Raw genomic sequence first — 16,673 nt, forward strand, 5'->3', positions numbered from 1 at the left:
CACTTGCCCATTTCTTTATTGGTTCATTAATTTTGGGAGAATTTAGTTTTTTAAGTTTCCTATATTATCTGGCTATCAGTCCATTGTCTGATGTGTAGCTGGTTAATATTTTCTCCCACAAAGTAGGTGTTCTTTTCAGTTTAGAGACAATTTCTTTTGTTGAGCAGAAGCTTTTTAGTTTTATTTATTTATTTTTTTTCATTTTTCTTTTATTATTCATATGTGCATACAAGGCTTGGTTCATTTCTCCCCCCTGCCCCCACCCCCTCCCTTACCACCCACTCCACCCCCTCCCGCTCCCCCCCTCAATACCCAGCAGAAACTATTTTGCCCTTATCTCTAATTTTGTTGTAGAGAGAGTATAAGCAATAATAGGAAGGAACAAGGGGTTTTGCTGGTTGAGATAAGGATAGCTATACAGGGTATTGACTCACATTGATTTCCTGTGCGTGGGTGTTACCTTCTAGGTTAATTCTTTTTGACCTAACCTTTTCTCTAGTTCCTGGTCCCCTTTTCCTATTGGCCTCAGTTGCTTTAAGGTATCTGCTTTAGTTTCTCTGCGTTAAGGGCAACAAATGCTAGCTAGTTTTTTAGGTGTCTTACCTATCCTCACCCCTCCCTTGTGTGCTCTCGCTTTTATCATGTGCTCATAGTCCAATCCCCTTGTTGTGTTTGCCCTTGATCTAATGTCCACATTTGAGGGAGAACATACGATTTTTGGTCTTTTGGGCCAGGCTAACCTCACTCAGAATGATGTTCTCCAATTCCATCCATTTACCAGCAAATGGTAACATTTCGTTCTTCTTCATGGCTGCATAAAATTCCATTGTGTATAGATACCACATTTTTTTAATCCATTCGTCAGTGCTGGGGGCATCTTGGCTGTTTCCATAAGTTGGCTATTGTGAATAGTGCCGCAATAAACATGGATGTGCAGGTGCCTCTGGAGTAACAGTCTTTTGGGTATATCCCCAAGAGTGGTATTGCTGGATCAAATGGTAGATCGATGTCCAGCTTTTTAAGTAGCCTCCAAATTTTTTTCCAGAGTGGTTGTACTAGTCTACATTCCCACCAACAGTGTAGGAGGGTTCCTTTTTCCCCACATCCTCACCAACACCTGTTGTTAGTGATGTTGCTCATGATGGCTATTCTAACAGGGGTGAGGTGGAATCTTAGTGTGGTTTTAATTTGCATTTCCTTTATTGCTAGAGATGGTGAGCATTTTTTCATGTGTTTTTTGACCATTTGAATGTCTTCTTTTGGGAAAGTTCTGTTTAGTTCACTTGCCCATTTCTTTATTGGTTCATTAATTTTGGGAGAATTTAGTTTTTTAAGTTTCCTATATTATCTGGCTATCAGTCCTTTGTCTGATGTGTAGCTGGTTAATATTTTCTCCCACAAAGTGGGTGTTCTTTTCAGTTTAGAGACAATTTCTTTTGTTGAGCAGAAGCTTTTTAGTTTTATGAAGTCCCATTTATCTATGCTATCTCTTAGTTGCTGTGGTGCTGGGGTTCCATAAAGAAAGTTCTTGTCTATACTTATTAATTCCAGAGTATTTCCTACTCTTTCCTGTACCAACTTTAGAATTTGGAGTCTGATATTAAGATCTTTGATCCATTTTGAGTTAATATTGGTATAGGGTGATATACATGGATCTAGTTTCAGTTTTTGCAAACTGCTAACCAGTTTTCCCAGCAGTTTTTGTTGAAGAGGCTGTCTTTTCTTCATCGCATATTTTTAGCTCCTTTGTCAAAGACAAGTTGGTTATAGTTGTGTGGCTCCATATCTGGGTCCTCTATTCTGTTCCACTGGTCTTCATGTCTGTTTTTGTGCCAGTACCATGCTGTTTTTATTGTTATTGCTTTGTAATATAGTTTGAAGTCGGGTATCATGATACCTCCAGCATTGTTCTTTTGACTGAGTATTGCCTTGGCTATTCATGGCCTCCTGTGTTTCAATATAAATTTAATGGTAGATTTTTCTTTTCTTTTTTTTTTTTCAATGTTCAGTTTCTTTTAATGATCCCCATCTCCCTGAAGAGCAGGTGCAGGCAGTTTGGCGATGGCAAGAGATGTTCACTTGAAGATCTTGCCCTGATTGAAGGCTTTGCCCACATGCTGGAAGGCCCCCTCCCAGGAAAAGTATTCTTGAACCAAGGTCTGGGTCTCCTCACTGCCAGGATCCAGTTTCTGCCATGTATATGACTCATAGTCCACCTGCCAATCAGGACTCAGCAGAAAGGCAAGCTCCTGGCCTCGGAAGACCCAGACTCCAGAAATGGAGCTGCTATTATTGGTTCCAAAGAGGATAACACTGGCAAAGGCATTCTTCCTCAGCTTGTCCAATCGCTGGAACATTCCAGTGATGAGGTTGCAACTCATGAAAGTCTGGGTCAGCTCTTCAGGGAAGCGGTACTCAGCAAACCACAGGGACCAGCCATCCTTATCAAAATGCTCCCAAAAATATGGCAGTGCCACAGAGAGTGTGTCCTCATTGGAGTACTTGCGCTTAAATTCACCCAACACAAAGGTACTCTTCAGCAGATGAGCAAAGGGGTCTTTGGCCTTGGGCTCAGCAACCAGTGCCTGCTCACATTCGTCCCTCTCCTCCTCAGGAGCTGGGGCATCTGCCTTTTTCTCCTCTTTCCGCTCAGCCTGGGGTTTCTGTTTCTCTTCTCTAGAACCATTCTCTTTCAGTGGGGTGTCCTTTTTAGGCTGACTCTCTGCAAACTTCTTAGCATCAAACTGAGCCATCTTCTCACACAGTTTCACCTCCCCTAAGACAGCCCGGAATTGGGGCTGGTTAATGCAGGTAAGGAACCAATGGTTGGTATTGGAGAAAGCCTGATGGAAAGAAGGCTCCAAGACCTGTTTATAGAGCCACAAGAGGGTGCAGACAACTGTGATATCAGCCAGTGTCACTCGTTTGCCCACCAGAAAAGTCCTCGTCTTCAAGTGAGCATCCAGCAACCCCAGAATTTGCCTCACCTCCTCCTTTGCATTCTGAGTGGCCTGTTTGTTGTGGTGGATGATGCCCAAGGTGGGAAACACCCAAGTGCTGGCTGGGGGCACTATGTCACTGTCAGCAAAGCTCACCCACTGCACCACCTGGGCTGCTGCCTCTGGAGTACTTCCCTGAAGCTCCACATTGTTCACATAGTAGGCAATGGCATTGCTCTTAAACACACAGAATCCATTGTCACCCTCAAATGCTGGAACCTTGCCAGCAGGAAATTATCAGAGAAATTCAGGGGTGCGGTTGGTCTGGCCAAAGTGGAATAGGGGTGGTGCATAGAGCACGCAGACCTGAGCCCCACTGTACTGAGCAGCAATGAGGGCCTTGAAGGCCCTCCAGTTTTCAGGATATGTGTACAGGGTCCCAGCCGCCATGATGATTCTGCAGAGAAAGGGGAACGGTAGATTTTTCAATCTCTTTAATGAATGTCATTGGAATTTTAATGGGAATTGCATTAAAGATGTAGATCACTTTTGGGAGTATAGACATTTTTACTATGTTGATTCTACCAATCCCTGGGAGATCTCTCCACTCTCTATAGTCTTCCTCAATCTCTTTCTTCAGAAGTTTATAGTTTTCCTTGTAGAGGTCATTCACATCCTTTGTTAGGTTTACACCTAGGTATTTTATTTTTTTTGAGGCTATTGAAAATGGAATTGTTTTCATATTTTCTGTCTCAGTTTGTTCATTATTAGTGTATAGAAATGCTAATAATTTTTCTATGTCGATTTTATATTCTGCTACCTTGCTATAGCTATTGATGGTGTCAAGGAGCTTTTGAGTAGAGTTTTTTGGGTCTTTAAGGTATAGGATCATGTCGTCTGCAAATAGGGATATTTTGACAGTTTCTTTATCTATTTGTATTCCTTTTATTCCTTCTTCTTGCCTAATTGCTCTGGCTCGGAATTCCAGTACTACGTTGAATAGGAGTGGAGATAGTGGGCATCCTTGTCTGGTTCCTGATTTTAGAGGGAATGATTTCAGTTTTTATCCGTTAAGTATAATGCTGGCTGTAGGTTTGTGAGATATAGCTTTTATAATGTTGAGGTACTTTCCTTCTATTCCTAGTTTTCTTAGAGCTTTTATCATGAAATAGTGTTGGATCTTATCAAAGGCCTTTTTCTGCATCTATTGAGATGATCATGTGGATTTTGTCTTTGCTTCTGTTAGTGTGGTTTATTACATTTATTGATTTTCATATGTTGAACCACCCCTGCATCCCTGGGATGAAGCCTACTTGGTCATGGTGAATAATCTTTTTGATGTGTTGTTGAATTAAGTTTGCCATTATTTTATTGAGGATTTGTGCATCAATGTTCATTAAGGGGATTGGCCTATAGTTCTCTTTTTTGGAGGAATCTTTGCCTGGTTTTGGGATAAGTGTAACACTGGATTCATAAAATGTGTTAGGCAGTTTTCCTTCCCTTTCTATTTCATGGAACAGTTTAAGGAGGGTTGGCATCAGTTCTTCTTTAAAGGTCTGATAGAATTCAGCAGAGAATCCATCAGGTCCTGGACTTTTCTTTTTGGGGAGACTCTTGATTGCTGCTTCAATTTCATGTTGTGTTATAGATTTATTCAGTTGATTAATATCCTCTTGGTTCAGTTTTGGATGATCATATGCATCTATAAATCTGTCCATTTCTTTAAGATTTTTGAATTTATTTGAATATAGGTTCTCAAAGTAGTCTCTGATGATTTCCTGGACTTCCATGGTGTTTGTTGTTATCTCCCCTTTTGCATTCTTGATTCTTCTAATGTGGGTTTTTTTCTCTCCTCATTTTAGTCAGGTTTGCCAGGAGTCTGTCAATCTTGTTTATTTTCTCAAAGAAACAACTTTTTGTTTCATTAATTCTTTGTATGGTTTTTTTGGTTTCTATTTCACTGATTTCAGCTCTTATTTTTGTTATTTCTCTCCTTCTATTTGTTTTGGGATTTGCTTGTTCTTGTTTTTCTAGAAGTTTGAGATGTATCATTAGGTCATTGATTTGGGATCTTTCAGTCTTTTTAATATATGAACTCACGGCTATAAACTTTTCACTAAGGACTGTCTTTGCTGTGTCCCATAGGTTCTGGTAGGTTGTGTTTTCATTTTCATTGACTTCCAGGAACTTTTTAATTTCCTCTTTTATTGCATCGATGACCCATTTTTCATTAAGCAATGAGTTATTTAGTTTCCAACTGTTTACATTTTTTTTGTATTTACTTTTGTTGTTGAGTTCTAGCTTTATTGCATTGTGATCAGATAGAATTCATGGTATAATTTCTATTTTCTTACATTTGCTGAGGCTTGCTTTGTGCCCTAGGATATGATCTATTTTGGAGAAGGTTCCATGGGCTGCTGAGAAGAATGTATATTGTGTAGAAGTTGGATGAAATGTTCTGTAGACATCAAGTAGATCCATTTGATCTATGGTATATTTTAGATCTAGGATTTCTTTATTGTTTTTTTTGTTTGGATGTCCTATCTATTGATGATAATGGGGTGTTGAAGTCTCCCATGACCACTGTGTTGGAGTTAATATATGCTTTTAGGTCTTTCAGGGTATGTTTGATGAAATTGGGTGCATTGACATTGGGTGCATATAGGTTGATAATTGTTATTTCCTTTTGATCTATTTCCCCTTTTATTAGTATGGAATGTCCTTCTTTATCTCATTTGATCAATGTAGGTTTGAAGTCTACTTTGTCAGAGATAAGTTTTGCTACTCCTGCCTGTTTCAGGGGCCATTGGCTTGGTAAATCTTCTTCCAGCCTTTCATCCTAAGCCTATGCTTATTTCTGTCAGTGAGGTAGGTCTCCTGTAAGCAACAAATTGTTGGATCTTCCTTTTTAATCCATTTCATCAAATGGTGCCTTTTGATGGGGGAATTAAGTCTTAACATTAAGTGTTAGTACTGATAGGTATGTGGTGATTCCTGTCATTTAGTTGTCTTAGTTGTTTGAAGGTTTGATTGTGTGTGTACCTAAATTGAGGTTACTGTCTACTTTCTTGCTTTTTCTTTTCCTGTAGTTTGGTGCTGCCTGCCCTTTCATGATTATGTTGGGTTTCATTTTCTGTGTGCAGAATCCCTTGAAGAATCTTTTGTAGTGGTGGCTTTGTGGTCACATATTGTTTTAGTTTCTGCTTATCATGGAAGACTTTTATTGCTCTGTCTATTTTGAATGATAGTTTTTCTGGGTAGAGTATCCTGGGGTTGAAGTTATTTTCATTCAGTGCCTGGAAGAGCTCACCCCAAGCTCTTCTTGCTTTTAATGTTTCTGTTGAGAAGTCTGCCTGTGATTTTTATGGGTTTTCCTTTGTATTTTATTTGTGTTTTCTCTCTTACAGCCTTCAGTATTTTTTCTCAGCTCTCTGTATTTATTGTTTTAATGATAATATGCCTTGTGGTAAATCTATTTTGGTCTGGTCTGTTTGGTGTTCTGGAGGCCTCTTGCATCTGTATGGTAATAGATTTGTCTAGATTTGGGAAATTTTCTGTTATTATTTTGTTGAATATATTATACATTCACTTTGCTTGCCCCTCTTCTCCTCTTCAATGCCCATGATTCTCATGTTTGGTCTTTTGATGGAGTCAGTGAGTTCTTGCATTTTCTTTTCACAGGTCTTGAGTTGTTTAATGAATAGTTCTTCGGTTTTTCCTTTAATTACCATTTCATCTTTGTGTTCTGAGAATCTGTCTTCTATTTGTTCTGTTCTGCTGGATTGGCCTTCTGTTTTGTTTTACATTCTTTTTCATTCTTTTTTCTGAGGTTTTCTGTATCCTGAGTTGTTTCATCTTTAATGTTGTCTATGTTTGTCCTGAGTTCATTTATCTCTTTATTAATTGTGTTCTTTGTTTCACTTTGGTGTTTATACAATTCTTCTATGGTTTCTTTTATTTCTTCTTGTGCTTTTTGAAATTCTCTATTTTTGTTGTCTTGGAATTTCTTGAGTGTCTCCTGTACATTTTGGTTGACCATATCCAGTATCATCTCTATAAAATTCTCATTGAATACCTGTAGTATTTCTTCTTTTAGGTTATTCTTGTGGGCTTCATTGTGTTGTTTGGTATAGTTTATCTTCATTTTGTTGGAGTCTGGATCTGAGTATCTGTTTTCTTCATTTGCCTCTGGTTCCTGTACTAATTTTTTGCTGTGGGGAAACTGGTTTCCCTGTTTTTTCTGTCTTCCTGTCATTGCCTTTGGTGTTGTTATTGTCCCTGTACTTTGTACAATTAAGTATTTTCTAGCTTATAATACTAACAATGGTGATATTTAGAATGGAGGGGTGAGAGGAGAGGGAAAGCAAAGAAGTTAAAAGAAAGATGGTAAAACAAATAAATAAACAAATAAAAAAACAAAACAAACAAACATACAAAAAGAAGTTTCAAAGATATAAACAGGGAGAGATAGTGTACTAACCAACAGTAAGCTGAACAGGCATTAGAGAGACAGAGAGGATTGAGAAAAATAAAAATAAAAATAAAAATAAATTAAAAAATCTCCAAGTTCAAATGCAATAAAGTTTTAGTCTTAATAATTTTGGTGTTAGTCCCTTGCCTCCAATCCTGGAGATGGTGTCTCAGACATAGTTCTGTTGTTGTCTCATCAAAGGACAAACCAAACCAAACCAAAAAAAAAACCACCACAAAGTGTCCCAAGTTCAAATGCAATACAGTTTCAGTAAGTTTTTCAGCATGCAGGTGTAGTTCAGTTGTAGTCTTATCAAAGGAAGGGAGAAAAAGAAAGAATCTGGAGACTGTTCTGTGAATGGCTATCTGAGGCTGTGGCTCACCTGCCCGCTGCTGTCAGCCTGCTGTTGCTGGAGGCATTATTTATGCAGATCTCAGGAGTGAGCTTAACACTCACCTGGCCCAGCAGGTTGTGTTTACTTAGAATTCTCCTGGGCATGACCGCCACTGCTACCAGCTTTCCCCTTTCCAAGAACACTGGAGGGGTTGACACTGCACCAGCTTTCTCAGGCCTCTGTGTTTATTTATAGTTCATGTAGTATTGGGCCTTCCCTCTCTCCTGTGGAGTTTTCCTCCCATCACCACTTTTACAAGCTTTCCCGATCCTGGTTGCTGGGTGTGTGCCACCACTCCTGCTTTCTCCAGCCAGCTTGTTTATTTACAGTTCTGTGAGGGATTTCCCCTCCCCCCTCTTTGGTGCTCAGGGTGCCCCGCCCTTTTTGCTATGTGTCTTTTTTATTGCTTACTATTCAGTTTCTCTTTTTTCCCTGGGTGGGGGTCGGTCTGTCCAGGGGTCTATACTGATCTGGCCTAGGGTTGTCTGTGGGAGTACCACATGCTGCCTAGCTCACCTTGTGGTCTGCATCTTCCGAAGTGGTGGGCGTTGGCATTTGGTGGTGCGGGAGCCCTCTTGGTTTCTTCATTTAACGTGATGTGGAGATGCTCTGCACAGGCTGGAGGTGTGGAGGAGTCAAAGTTTTGCCTCTTCTTGGTGGTTTTTCCTGCAAGGTGTATCTCCAGCATCTCTGCAAGATTTTGCTTTAGGAAGCATGCTTTCTGCTTCCTCCCTCTAGCCGCCATCTTGGGATCCTCTCCTAATGAGATTTTTCCGATTATATACATGTAGGGATTTTAGAAGATACAGAAAAGCGTAAAAAATAAAAGTCCTGTGTGTTACTCAGTTCAAAAATGATCAAAATTTCCATTTTAGGTAATTCACTTCTGTTATTTTGTACTCACTATACAATGTACATATGTAAATTTTGACATCGGAGCCATAATGTATGTTGAATTTATATAAGTACTTTTATTGATTATCATAGCAGAGTAGTTCCCTTCTCCCTAAATATTTTTCTAAAATATTTTCATACTGTTACAAAATACAGACATACTGCAATGTACTTAGCTAGTCACCAGATTGTGACATTCAGCTTTTGTCTGGTTATTTTCAGTATCATAAATTACACTGAAAATGAACATTCAGGTAAATAATGAGATTCATGAATTCCTCACACTGCTGTTACATGCTGATGTGAAATTTTGTGGGCCAGAGCTGAGGGTTCTGGCCTTCACAGGCCAGAGATCTGGCTTATGAGGCAGCTGATTGACTTGCAAGACAAGGCCAGTATACAAGGCAGGATTTATTAGAGAGATAGGAAAGGCTACAGCTATAGCAGTGTAGCAGAGCCTGGAAATCAGTGGCTCTCTGCTCAGGTGAAGGCTGGGGCTTTTTATGGATGCTTTAATTCTGGGTTACGATAAGGGTTAGGTGGGTTTTTTTCTATTGGCTGTGGATTTGTGTATGTGGGCTCTCTTAGATGAGCTGGTCTGTTTACCCCTTATTGGCAGGGGATGGGGGAACAACCTTGAGAGCGTTTTGTTTATCAGCCCCATGGCAGATTTTTGAGACCCTGTATCTCCTCCTCAGGGTACAGGAATGCAGATTTATATCTCCTCCTCAGGGTGCAGGGCTCATAGTGCTCTCCATTGGGGATGGGATACTCACTCATCTGTCCTTCAGGTTCCCAGACCAAATACTGCCAACTATGTTTGAATGTATCTCACCAAAGCCTTAGCTGTATGTACTAAATGTAATCAGAAAGGAGAGTTTTTTTTTCTGCAATGCTGGGAATTGGACCCATAGCTTGCTATACAAGTGCTGTGCCACTTTAGAGTTTTGCTCTTGTTTTTGAGACAGACTCTCACTACCTGTGCCCAGGCTGTCCACCTTCTGAGTAGTTGGGATACAAGCATGAGCCACCACACCTGGCTAAAGGAGAAATTCACTCTATGGATCTTGGTGTCACATGCAAGGGCAGGAAAGCAACTATGAGCAGGCCACCTGCTGACACAATGTTCCTGTGGGGCAGCACTTGAATTCCAACTTCAGATAAGCTACCTTCAAAGCCTATGTTTTCTTTTTGTCCCTCACAATCTTCTATGATGATCTAATCAGGTTTCTGTCTCTGTGGAAAGATGATTACTGGGAAAGGTCATACATAGGATGGAACAAAAACAAGGGATGATAAGATGATAAACACATTCAGAGCTAGACTCCAGAGAAACTTTGGCTAGTCTTTAAATAAAAATTTTTATTGGCCTATATTAATTATACAAAGTGTGGGGTTTAATTATATTTCCATACATACATGTAATGTACTTTGATCATATTTATCCCCTCTATTACTATTTCTTATTCTCCCTCTCCCTATTCTTACTTTGTAAACCTTCTTACAGATATTATATGGGTTTCATTATTACCTTTTCATACATGCATTTAAAGTACTTTGGTCATGCTCTCCTCCCTCACTGTCTTTTTTCCCTTCCCCTCCCACTATTCTCCCCTAATGGCACCCCATTTTTGTTCATGTGTTTTTTTAAATGTCTAGATTCCACATATGACAGAAAACATGCAGTATTTGTATCTCTGAGTCTGCCTTATTTCACTGAACATGATGATCTGTAGTTGCATCTATGTTCCTGTAAATATCACAATTTCATTCTTTTTATGGCTGAATAATGCTCCATTGCATATATATATCTCATTTTCTTTATCCACTCATCTATTGATGGGAACATAGGCTTATTCCACAAGTTGGCTATTGTGAATGGTGCTGAAAGAAACATGGATGTGCAGGTGTCTGTATTGTATGGTGACTTATTTTCCTTCAAGTATATACCCAAGAATGATATAGCAGGATCGTAATAATTTATCCAGTGTTTTACAGTTTAGAAAACTTGTCATGTCTCTTAGCTGTCCTCCATGAAGACTTAATTCATATTATCTTCCCTTTACAGCTATTGAAGGACTGGGTCTTAGGATGGCCAGCTAAGTTTCCAGAAGGTACACAGGTAAGGTACAGAATGGAGCCCTCAGCCAAGTCTTTTTATTTCTAGAGAGATCAACATCAACAGACTCTGATTCCCTATTTAGGTCAAGGATAGGAGGATACAAACAAAATATATGCTTGTGTCTCCTCCCTGGCAAGTGGGATGCAGGTCCCTCAGCTTTCTTTCATGACCATTAATGTCCTCTGCTTAGATGTTTTCTTTATGTGTTTGGCTGTGCTCTCAGGACAAGTGGAGTCTGAATTTTTGACAGGTGATAAATGGCAATGGTTTCATTTTCTTGCCCCCAGTTGGAGGTTTGACAACCACTGCAGCTGGAAGCAGCTGCCTGGGGCTGGGATGTAGTGGGAGAGCAGCTTCTAGAGGATGCTGGGCACAGGTGGATGCAGCAGCAGTCTCCTGCTTCCACTGCCTTTGAAAGAAGGTCCTGGGTAAACTCTTACCACCTGGTTTGGCACCTTTCCCTTTCTGGTTTTGAGAGGTAAAGAAGAGGTTGAGGGATAAGGGGGAAATCTTTCTCTTCTTCCAAAGCCTGAATAAACTGGTTTCTGCATAAAGTACTAAATGGAATCATAAGCAGAAAATGTGATGTGTCTCTGAACAGTCTGCTGCCTGTTGACTTTGTCTGGGAGATAATCACCATGGCTAACGATCCTGGCAGCACTATTATTCATTTCTAAATGTTCGTCATTGTTTTGGCACATAAAACCCTGAAAGAATATCAAATTCCCAGTGCTCCTCAGTGATGTGGCTTCTGCTTATGGACCACAAGCTCTTCATCTTCTTCCCCATTCTTTCTCCTTCCTGCCCACCTGCGCCCACCCCACCAACTACAAGAGATAAGGAGGATGCTGAACACTGACTTCATGCACTCATTTCAACCAGATGAGCCCTGCTTCTCCTGCTTTATGAAATCACTTACTGAATACCATTTACTCTGAAGGGTTGCTGTCAAATAGTTGAAAACCACATGCTCTCAGATGTTTATATCTCTAGTTGCAAAAGCAAGCAGAAATGGGAATGAGGTGGGGATAGGGTGAGGTGGATTGATTCAAGCTCCCTGTTCTCCATTCATTGTATAAATAAATGTGAAAATTTTCTTGTGTTTGTGTCTGACTTCTCCCTTCCTACTCTCACTATGACACCAGAAGGAAGGTGAAGAAGCCTTGGGACATCCTGTTGGTACAGGTATCTGACACCTGATTCATTGCCTTTTCTTTATAAGTCCCAAGTCTCTAGGGGCCCTTAGTTTCATACTGAAGATGGGTGGTTATCCTGAAGTTTACTCAGGTACAAAATCTGTTTAGTTACAAATTTATGTTCCTTTAACTAACCTGAAACTGCTAATGGCAACAGTGCAGTCTGTGATCAGAAGACTTCCAAAGTCCTTATGTCCCTTGGGGAAGAATCCATAGCAGGACACGTGGGTATAATTGAGGTTTATTAAAAGTTAGGGAAGGGAAATACAAAAGGGAGCATGGGTGGGCCGGGGGGAATCTGGAGGCTGAGAGAGCTTGCTTTGCTTCTCCAGGTGTTTAAAAAACTTCCGCTAACCTATGGGAAGGGAAGAACCAGGTGATTCCCATCCAATAATCAAAGAGTGTGTGGGGAGCACGGGCAGTTCCAGGCCAGGTCAGGTGGTCCCAGGGCCAGGGCATGGACAACCTACACACACGTAAAATATTAAGTCATATATTTTATTAGTCCCACACTTTACCTATTTCCAGCCTGCCTCAACCCCCCTTACTCACATCCATTCTGGGAGTACATGAAAGAAGCAGCAGATTGGTTCCTTGTCTCAAGAATTAATGTGTGTATCCCCATGGTTTCAATACAGTTTACTCAGCGTTATATATCAAAACCCACATGAAGGAGAGAGTAATTGCTAGAATGTAAGTTCCTTCAGGGTGAGGATCTTATCTATCTTATTCAGTGCTATTTACCTACAACTTAGTACAGTGTCTAGCACACACATATATATATATAATATGTTTGATTAATTGAATTGATTTATTTACACTAGATATATCCTATGTGTGATGTATTTATTTATACAGTTCTTTATACAACTAGCTACTTACTGGCAGGAAGAAACTAATTTGAATGTAAAGTTATTCTTAAATAATAGTAATGAGAATTTTGATTAAATACAAATGAAAGAGTTCAGACCTTGAACAGACCTTGGGGTTGGCAAATAATGAGAACACTTACCTTTTATTGCACAACTACAGTATGTCAGCTTTCTCTGAATAAGCAGTATTTCCTGTCTTATGCAAACAGAAAATAGAAGTTTATAGAACTTAATTAACTTTTCTAGCTCAATAATAGGATTTAATCCCAGGTCTTTGCCTGACTCCAAAGACTATTCTCCATCCTGCACTGCCTCTGCTAGAGGGTATGGAACTTTTAAGTCAGTCCTGGAGAAGTGAATGGAGCTAGAGTCAGACAAAGCCTGCACTTGAGGAACTAAATTGGCTTTTTCAGTCTAAATCCTCCAGGAAATGCCAAGAACTTGATTTGATACAGCCTGGTGTCAGGTGGTCTGAGTTTTTTTTCCCTGGAAAACAAGGCAAAGCATGACGTAGCAGCAAGGATCCATAGCATTGATGTTATCAACACAATAGAGGGTGGGATGAGGCAGGGGCAGGATTTGAAGCAGAACCAGTCTCACAGCAGACTGGGTGCTGGCTGTGAGAGAGAGTGGGTGGGGCCCATTCCACTGAGCAAAGGTTTGAAGGTCCATGAAACCCAGGGCAAGCAGGTTCAGATGGAAGAGCTAATGTGCAAACTAAAGGAGTGCTGAATTGTGGTAAATGTTGCATTTTAAGCAAACTTCTCATTACTTCCTTTTGTTAATATTTTAACAACATAAATAAGATGCAGTATAAAGGATGTTAAACTTGTAAATCTAAAGAATCTTAGATTCCTTTCCCCCTGCTTGGTGGCTTTGAAATTTTCATGAAGTGGCTTCATTTTCCTGGATTTCTTTTACCCTATTTTTAAATTATATTTTTGCTTTTTAACTGAGCGATAATAATTGTATAAACTTACTGCTTTCTTCATCTTAAATATTGGGATTTTAACACTTGCCTCCCTCAGTGGTTATGAGGATTGTAGGAGAGAGAGTTTGTTAAGTGCCACATGGGATGTTGAGGGTCTAAGCACTGAAGTCTTGTTCTTCTGTGCTGTATCTTCCACAGAACTGGGCTTGAAACTGTGAGTGGATGATAGCCTTAGAAACAGAAGCTGGTCACCTGCACAAGCCACTCATGGTAAGGTCATTGATTAAAAATGAGCTGCAAACATCTTTGGAGGAGATGGGGGATCCAATTGAAAAAGACAAGAAATGTTTATGAAACAGCTCTTTATGCAGACAGGAGCCAGCTTTTGCCTTGTTGCTGTTTTTCCATTTGTTTCCTGGCTGTGTTTGTGTTTGTCTCTCTGTCAGGCCATTCTTGGGCACCTTTCAGTAACTTGGTGGTAATGGGCCTGCAGATAATTAGATCAGTGCAATCACTTCAATGTCCCCCTTTTTATTCAGCTGGGACCATTTGCATGAAAATAGAAACTGGATCATATTTTTTTCCCATGAATAAGGCTCAACTTCTTCATGGGCTGCAATTTGGGGAGCCAATCACATATGAAGGCTTTGGAAAAAAGTCCCAAGTCAATGTGTGAATGAGCTGTCTTTAGGGCTTACAAGACCCAAATGTTCAGTCATACCACCAACTTCCCAAGTTGGCCTTTAAAAAACATCCCTTCATGATATAGAAGATCTTCATTTGGGATACAGTTTGTTCACAAAACTTTTAGGAGGCCTACATTGTGCAGTGAATTTTGTTTATTAGACTTGTAATAAATGTATATAATCAGCCCTCTGTATCCATGGGTTCTGTGCATTTGTGTATTCAACTAAATTTATATGGAAAATATTTGGGGAAAATTACCTCCATACTACACATGTTAAAGACTTTTTTTCCTTTTCATTATTCCCTAAACAACATAGTATAATAATTATTTGCATAGCATTTACACTGTATTTGGTATTATAATCTAGAGATGATTTAATGTATATGGGAGGATGCAAATAGGATATATGCAAATACTATGCTATTTAATACAAATGACTTGAGAATTCATGGATTTTTGTATATTCAAGCTGGGGGCAGCCCCATGGGTACCAAAGGATGACTATTCATAATTCAAAATTGAAAGGGTTGTCTTTTCAACAAATGGTGATGGAAAAACTGGACATCTATATGCAAAAAAATTAACCTGGACACAGACCTTAAACCTTTCACCAGAATGAACTATGAATGCATCAGAGACCTAACTATGGTAGACAAAACAATACAACTTTTAAAAGAGAAAATCTAGATGACCTTGGGATTCACAATGACTTTTAACTACATCACTAAAAGCATGGTTATGTAAGAAAAATATTGGTAATTCAAACTTCATTAAAATAAAGAATTTCTGCTCTGTGAAAGACACTGTTAAGAGGATCAAAAGATAAATCACAGATTGAGACAAAATATCTGACACAGAAATTGCATTCAAAATATTAAAAAATCTTATAAACGCTACAAATAAGAAAACACATAACAGAGTCACAAAATCAGCAAAACATCTGACATATCTTTACAAAGATAAACAGATTGCAAAAAAAGCATATGAAATGCTCAGCAGCATACATGAATAGGTAGGTGCAAATTAAAACCACAATGAGATACCACTATGTACCTATTAGGTAGCCTGAAATCCCAAACACTGACAATATGAAATACTGTTGATGATGTGGTACAACTCTTGTTTGTTTGCTAGGAGGAATGAAAAATAGTACAACCATTTTAAGAAATTTATTTTATTATTATTGTCCTGGGGGTACATTGTGGCATTTACAAAATTTCTTACAATTTATCATTGTTGAATTTACCCCCTCCATTGTTTTCCTTTATCCCCCTTCCCCATTGCTGGAATTGTAGCAAAGAGGAGAGCCAGAAAAGAAATGAGTAAGTCTGTGTTCTGGTAATGTAGCAGGAGGAAGGGACAGCATGGCAGGGAGATAAAACTTAAGGAATCTAAATGTGAAGAAGGTCACATAGGACTGAGGGGTGAAGTACACAATAAAGTTGCATGCAACCATAAATGGGTTAAACCTTGCTTTTTGCTTTTGTAACCTTTTGTAACAAAGGTATATAAGGTAAGGCCCCTTTGTTCTCAGGGCTCAGCCTTTGGACATGAGTCTGCTGAGTCTGTGCTGGCACAATAAAACTTTGCTTCCTGCTGAACTGCCTCAGTGTCCCATCTCCCTGTCCTTGAGTATTCTGCAACATTTCTGGGGGCTTGTCTGGGATTTGGAGGTGGTGTTTTTTTCATCTCTCTTGTCACCTGGGTGTGTCCTCTGGACTGCCAGGAGAAGTGATCCTGCCAGACACCAATGAACAGTTTTATCAGGAGGAGGGACTCATTTCCTGGTGAGTCTGGGTGAGGGCCTTGGACACACAATGGAACCAAGTGAGGCACAGGAACCAGTGAGGGGAGTGCCGCCTGTCAGACTGGTAAGGACTGGGTTCAAATATTAGGCCTGCCCCTAAGTGGCAGAAGGGGACCTTGATCACTTCCTGAAGCCATCTGAATAACTTTGAGCAAAAGCAAAACCGTGACTCCTAGGCTCTGGGAGCAGGGCGGGAATGTTGGATGCCTGCATGTGAACATGTGTGAATGAGATGTAGCTTGGCTATGAAGCAAATGGGGAACCCCGATCTATGGGTCTGTGGCAAGTCTGTGATGAACTCATATGGTCTAAGATAAGCCCTAACAGGGCCTCCAGTCTGGGGCTTATATGGACTCACC

General features: G+C 39.9%; 1 protein-coding gene and 1 long non-coding RNA gene across 2 annotated transcripts in view; one reads left to right on the forward strand and one right to left on the reverse strand.

The window, feature by feature from the left end:
* LOC141420826 (uncharacterized) overlaps nucleotides 1–15,803 on the forward strand; it is a 73,507-nt gene extending 57,704 nt beyond the window's left edge. The window contains exons 2-3 of the long non-coding RNA XR_012445493.1: nucleotides 10,767–10,820; nucleotides 14,018–15,803. This is a non-coding gene — a long non-coding RNA (uncharacterized lncRNA). The remainder of the gene's footprint in view (nucleotides 1–10,766; nucleotides 10,821–14,017) is intronic.
* On the reverse strand, nucleotides 1,983–3,389 carry LOC109680774 (elongation factor 1-gamma-like). The gene is given in 1 exon segment (XM_074081790.1): nucleotides 1,983–3,389. A coding segment is annotated over 1 exon segment (1,314 nt). The 3' UTR covers nucleotides 1,983–2,075.
* Nucleotides 15,804–16,673: the final 870 nt, after the last annotated feature.

This window comes from Castor canadensis, chromosome 1, assembly GCF_047511655.1.
Source record: "Castor canadensis chromosome 1, mCasCan1.hap1v2, whole genome shotgun sequence".
In the NCBI taxonomy this organism is placed as follows: Eukaryota; Metazoa; Chordata; class Mammalia; order Rodentia; family Castoridae; genus Castor; species Castor canadensis.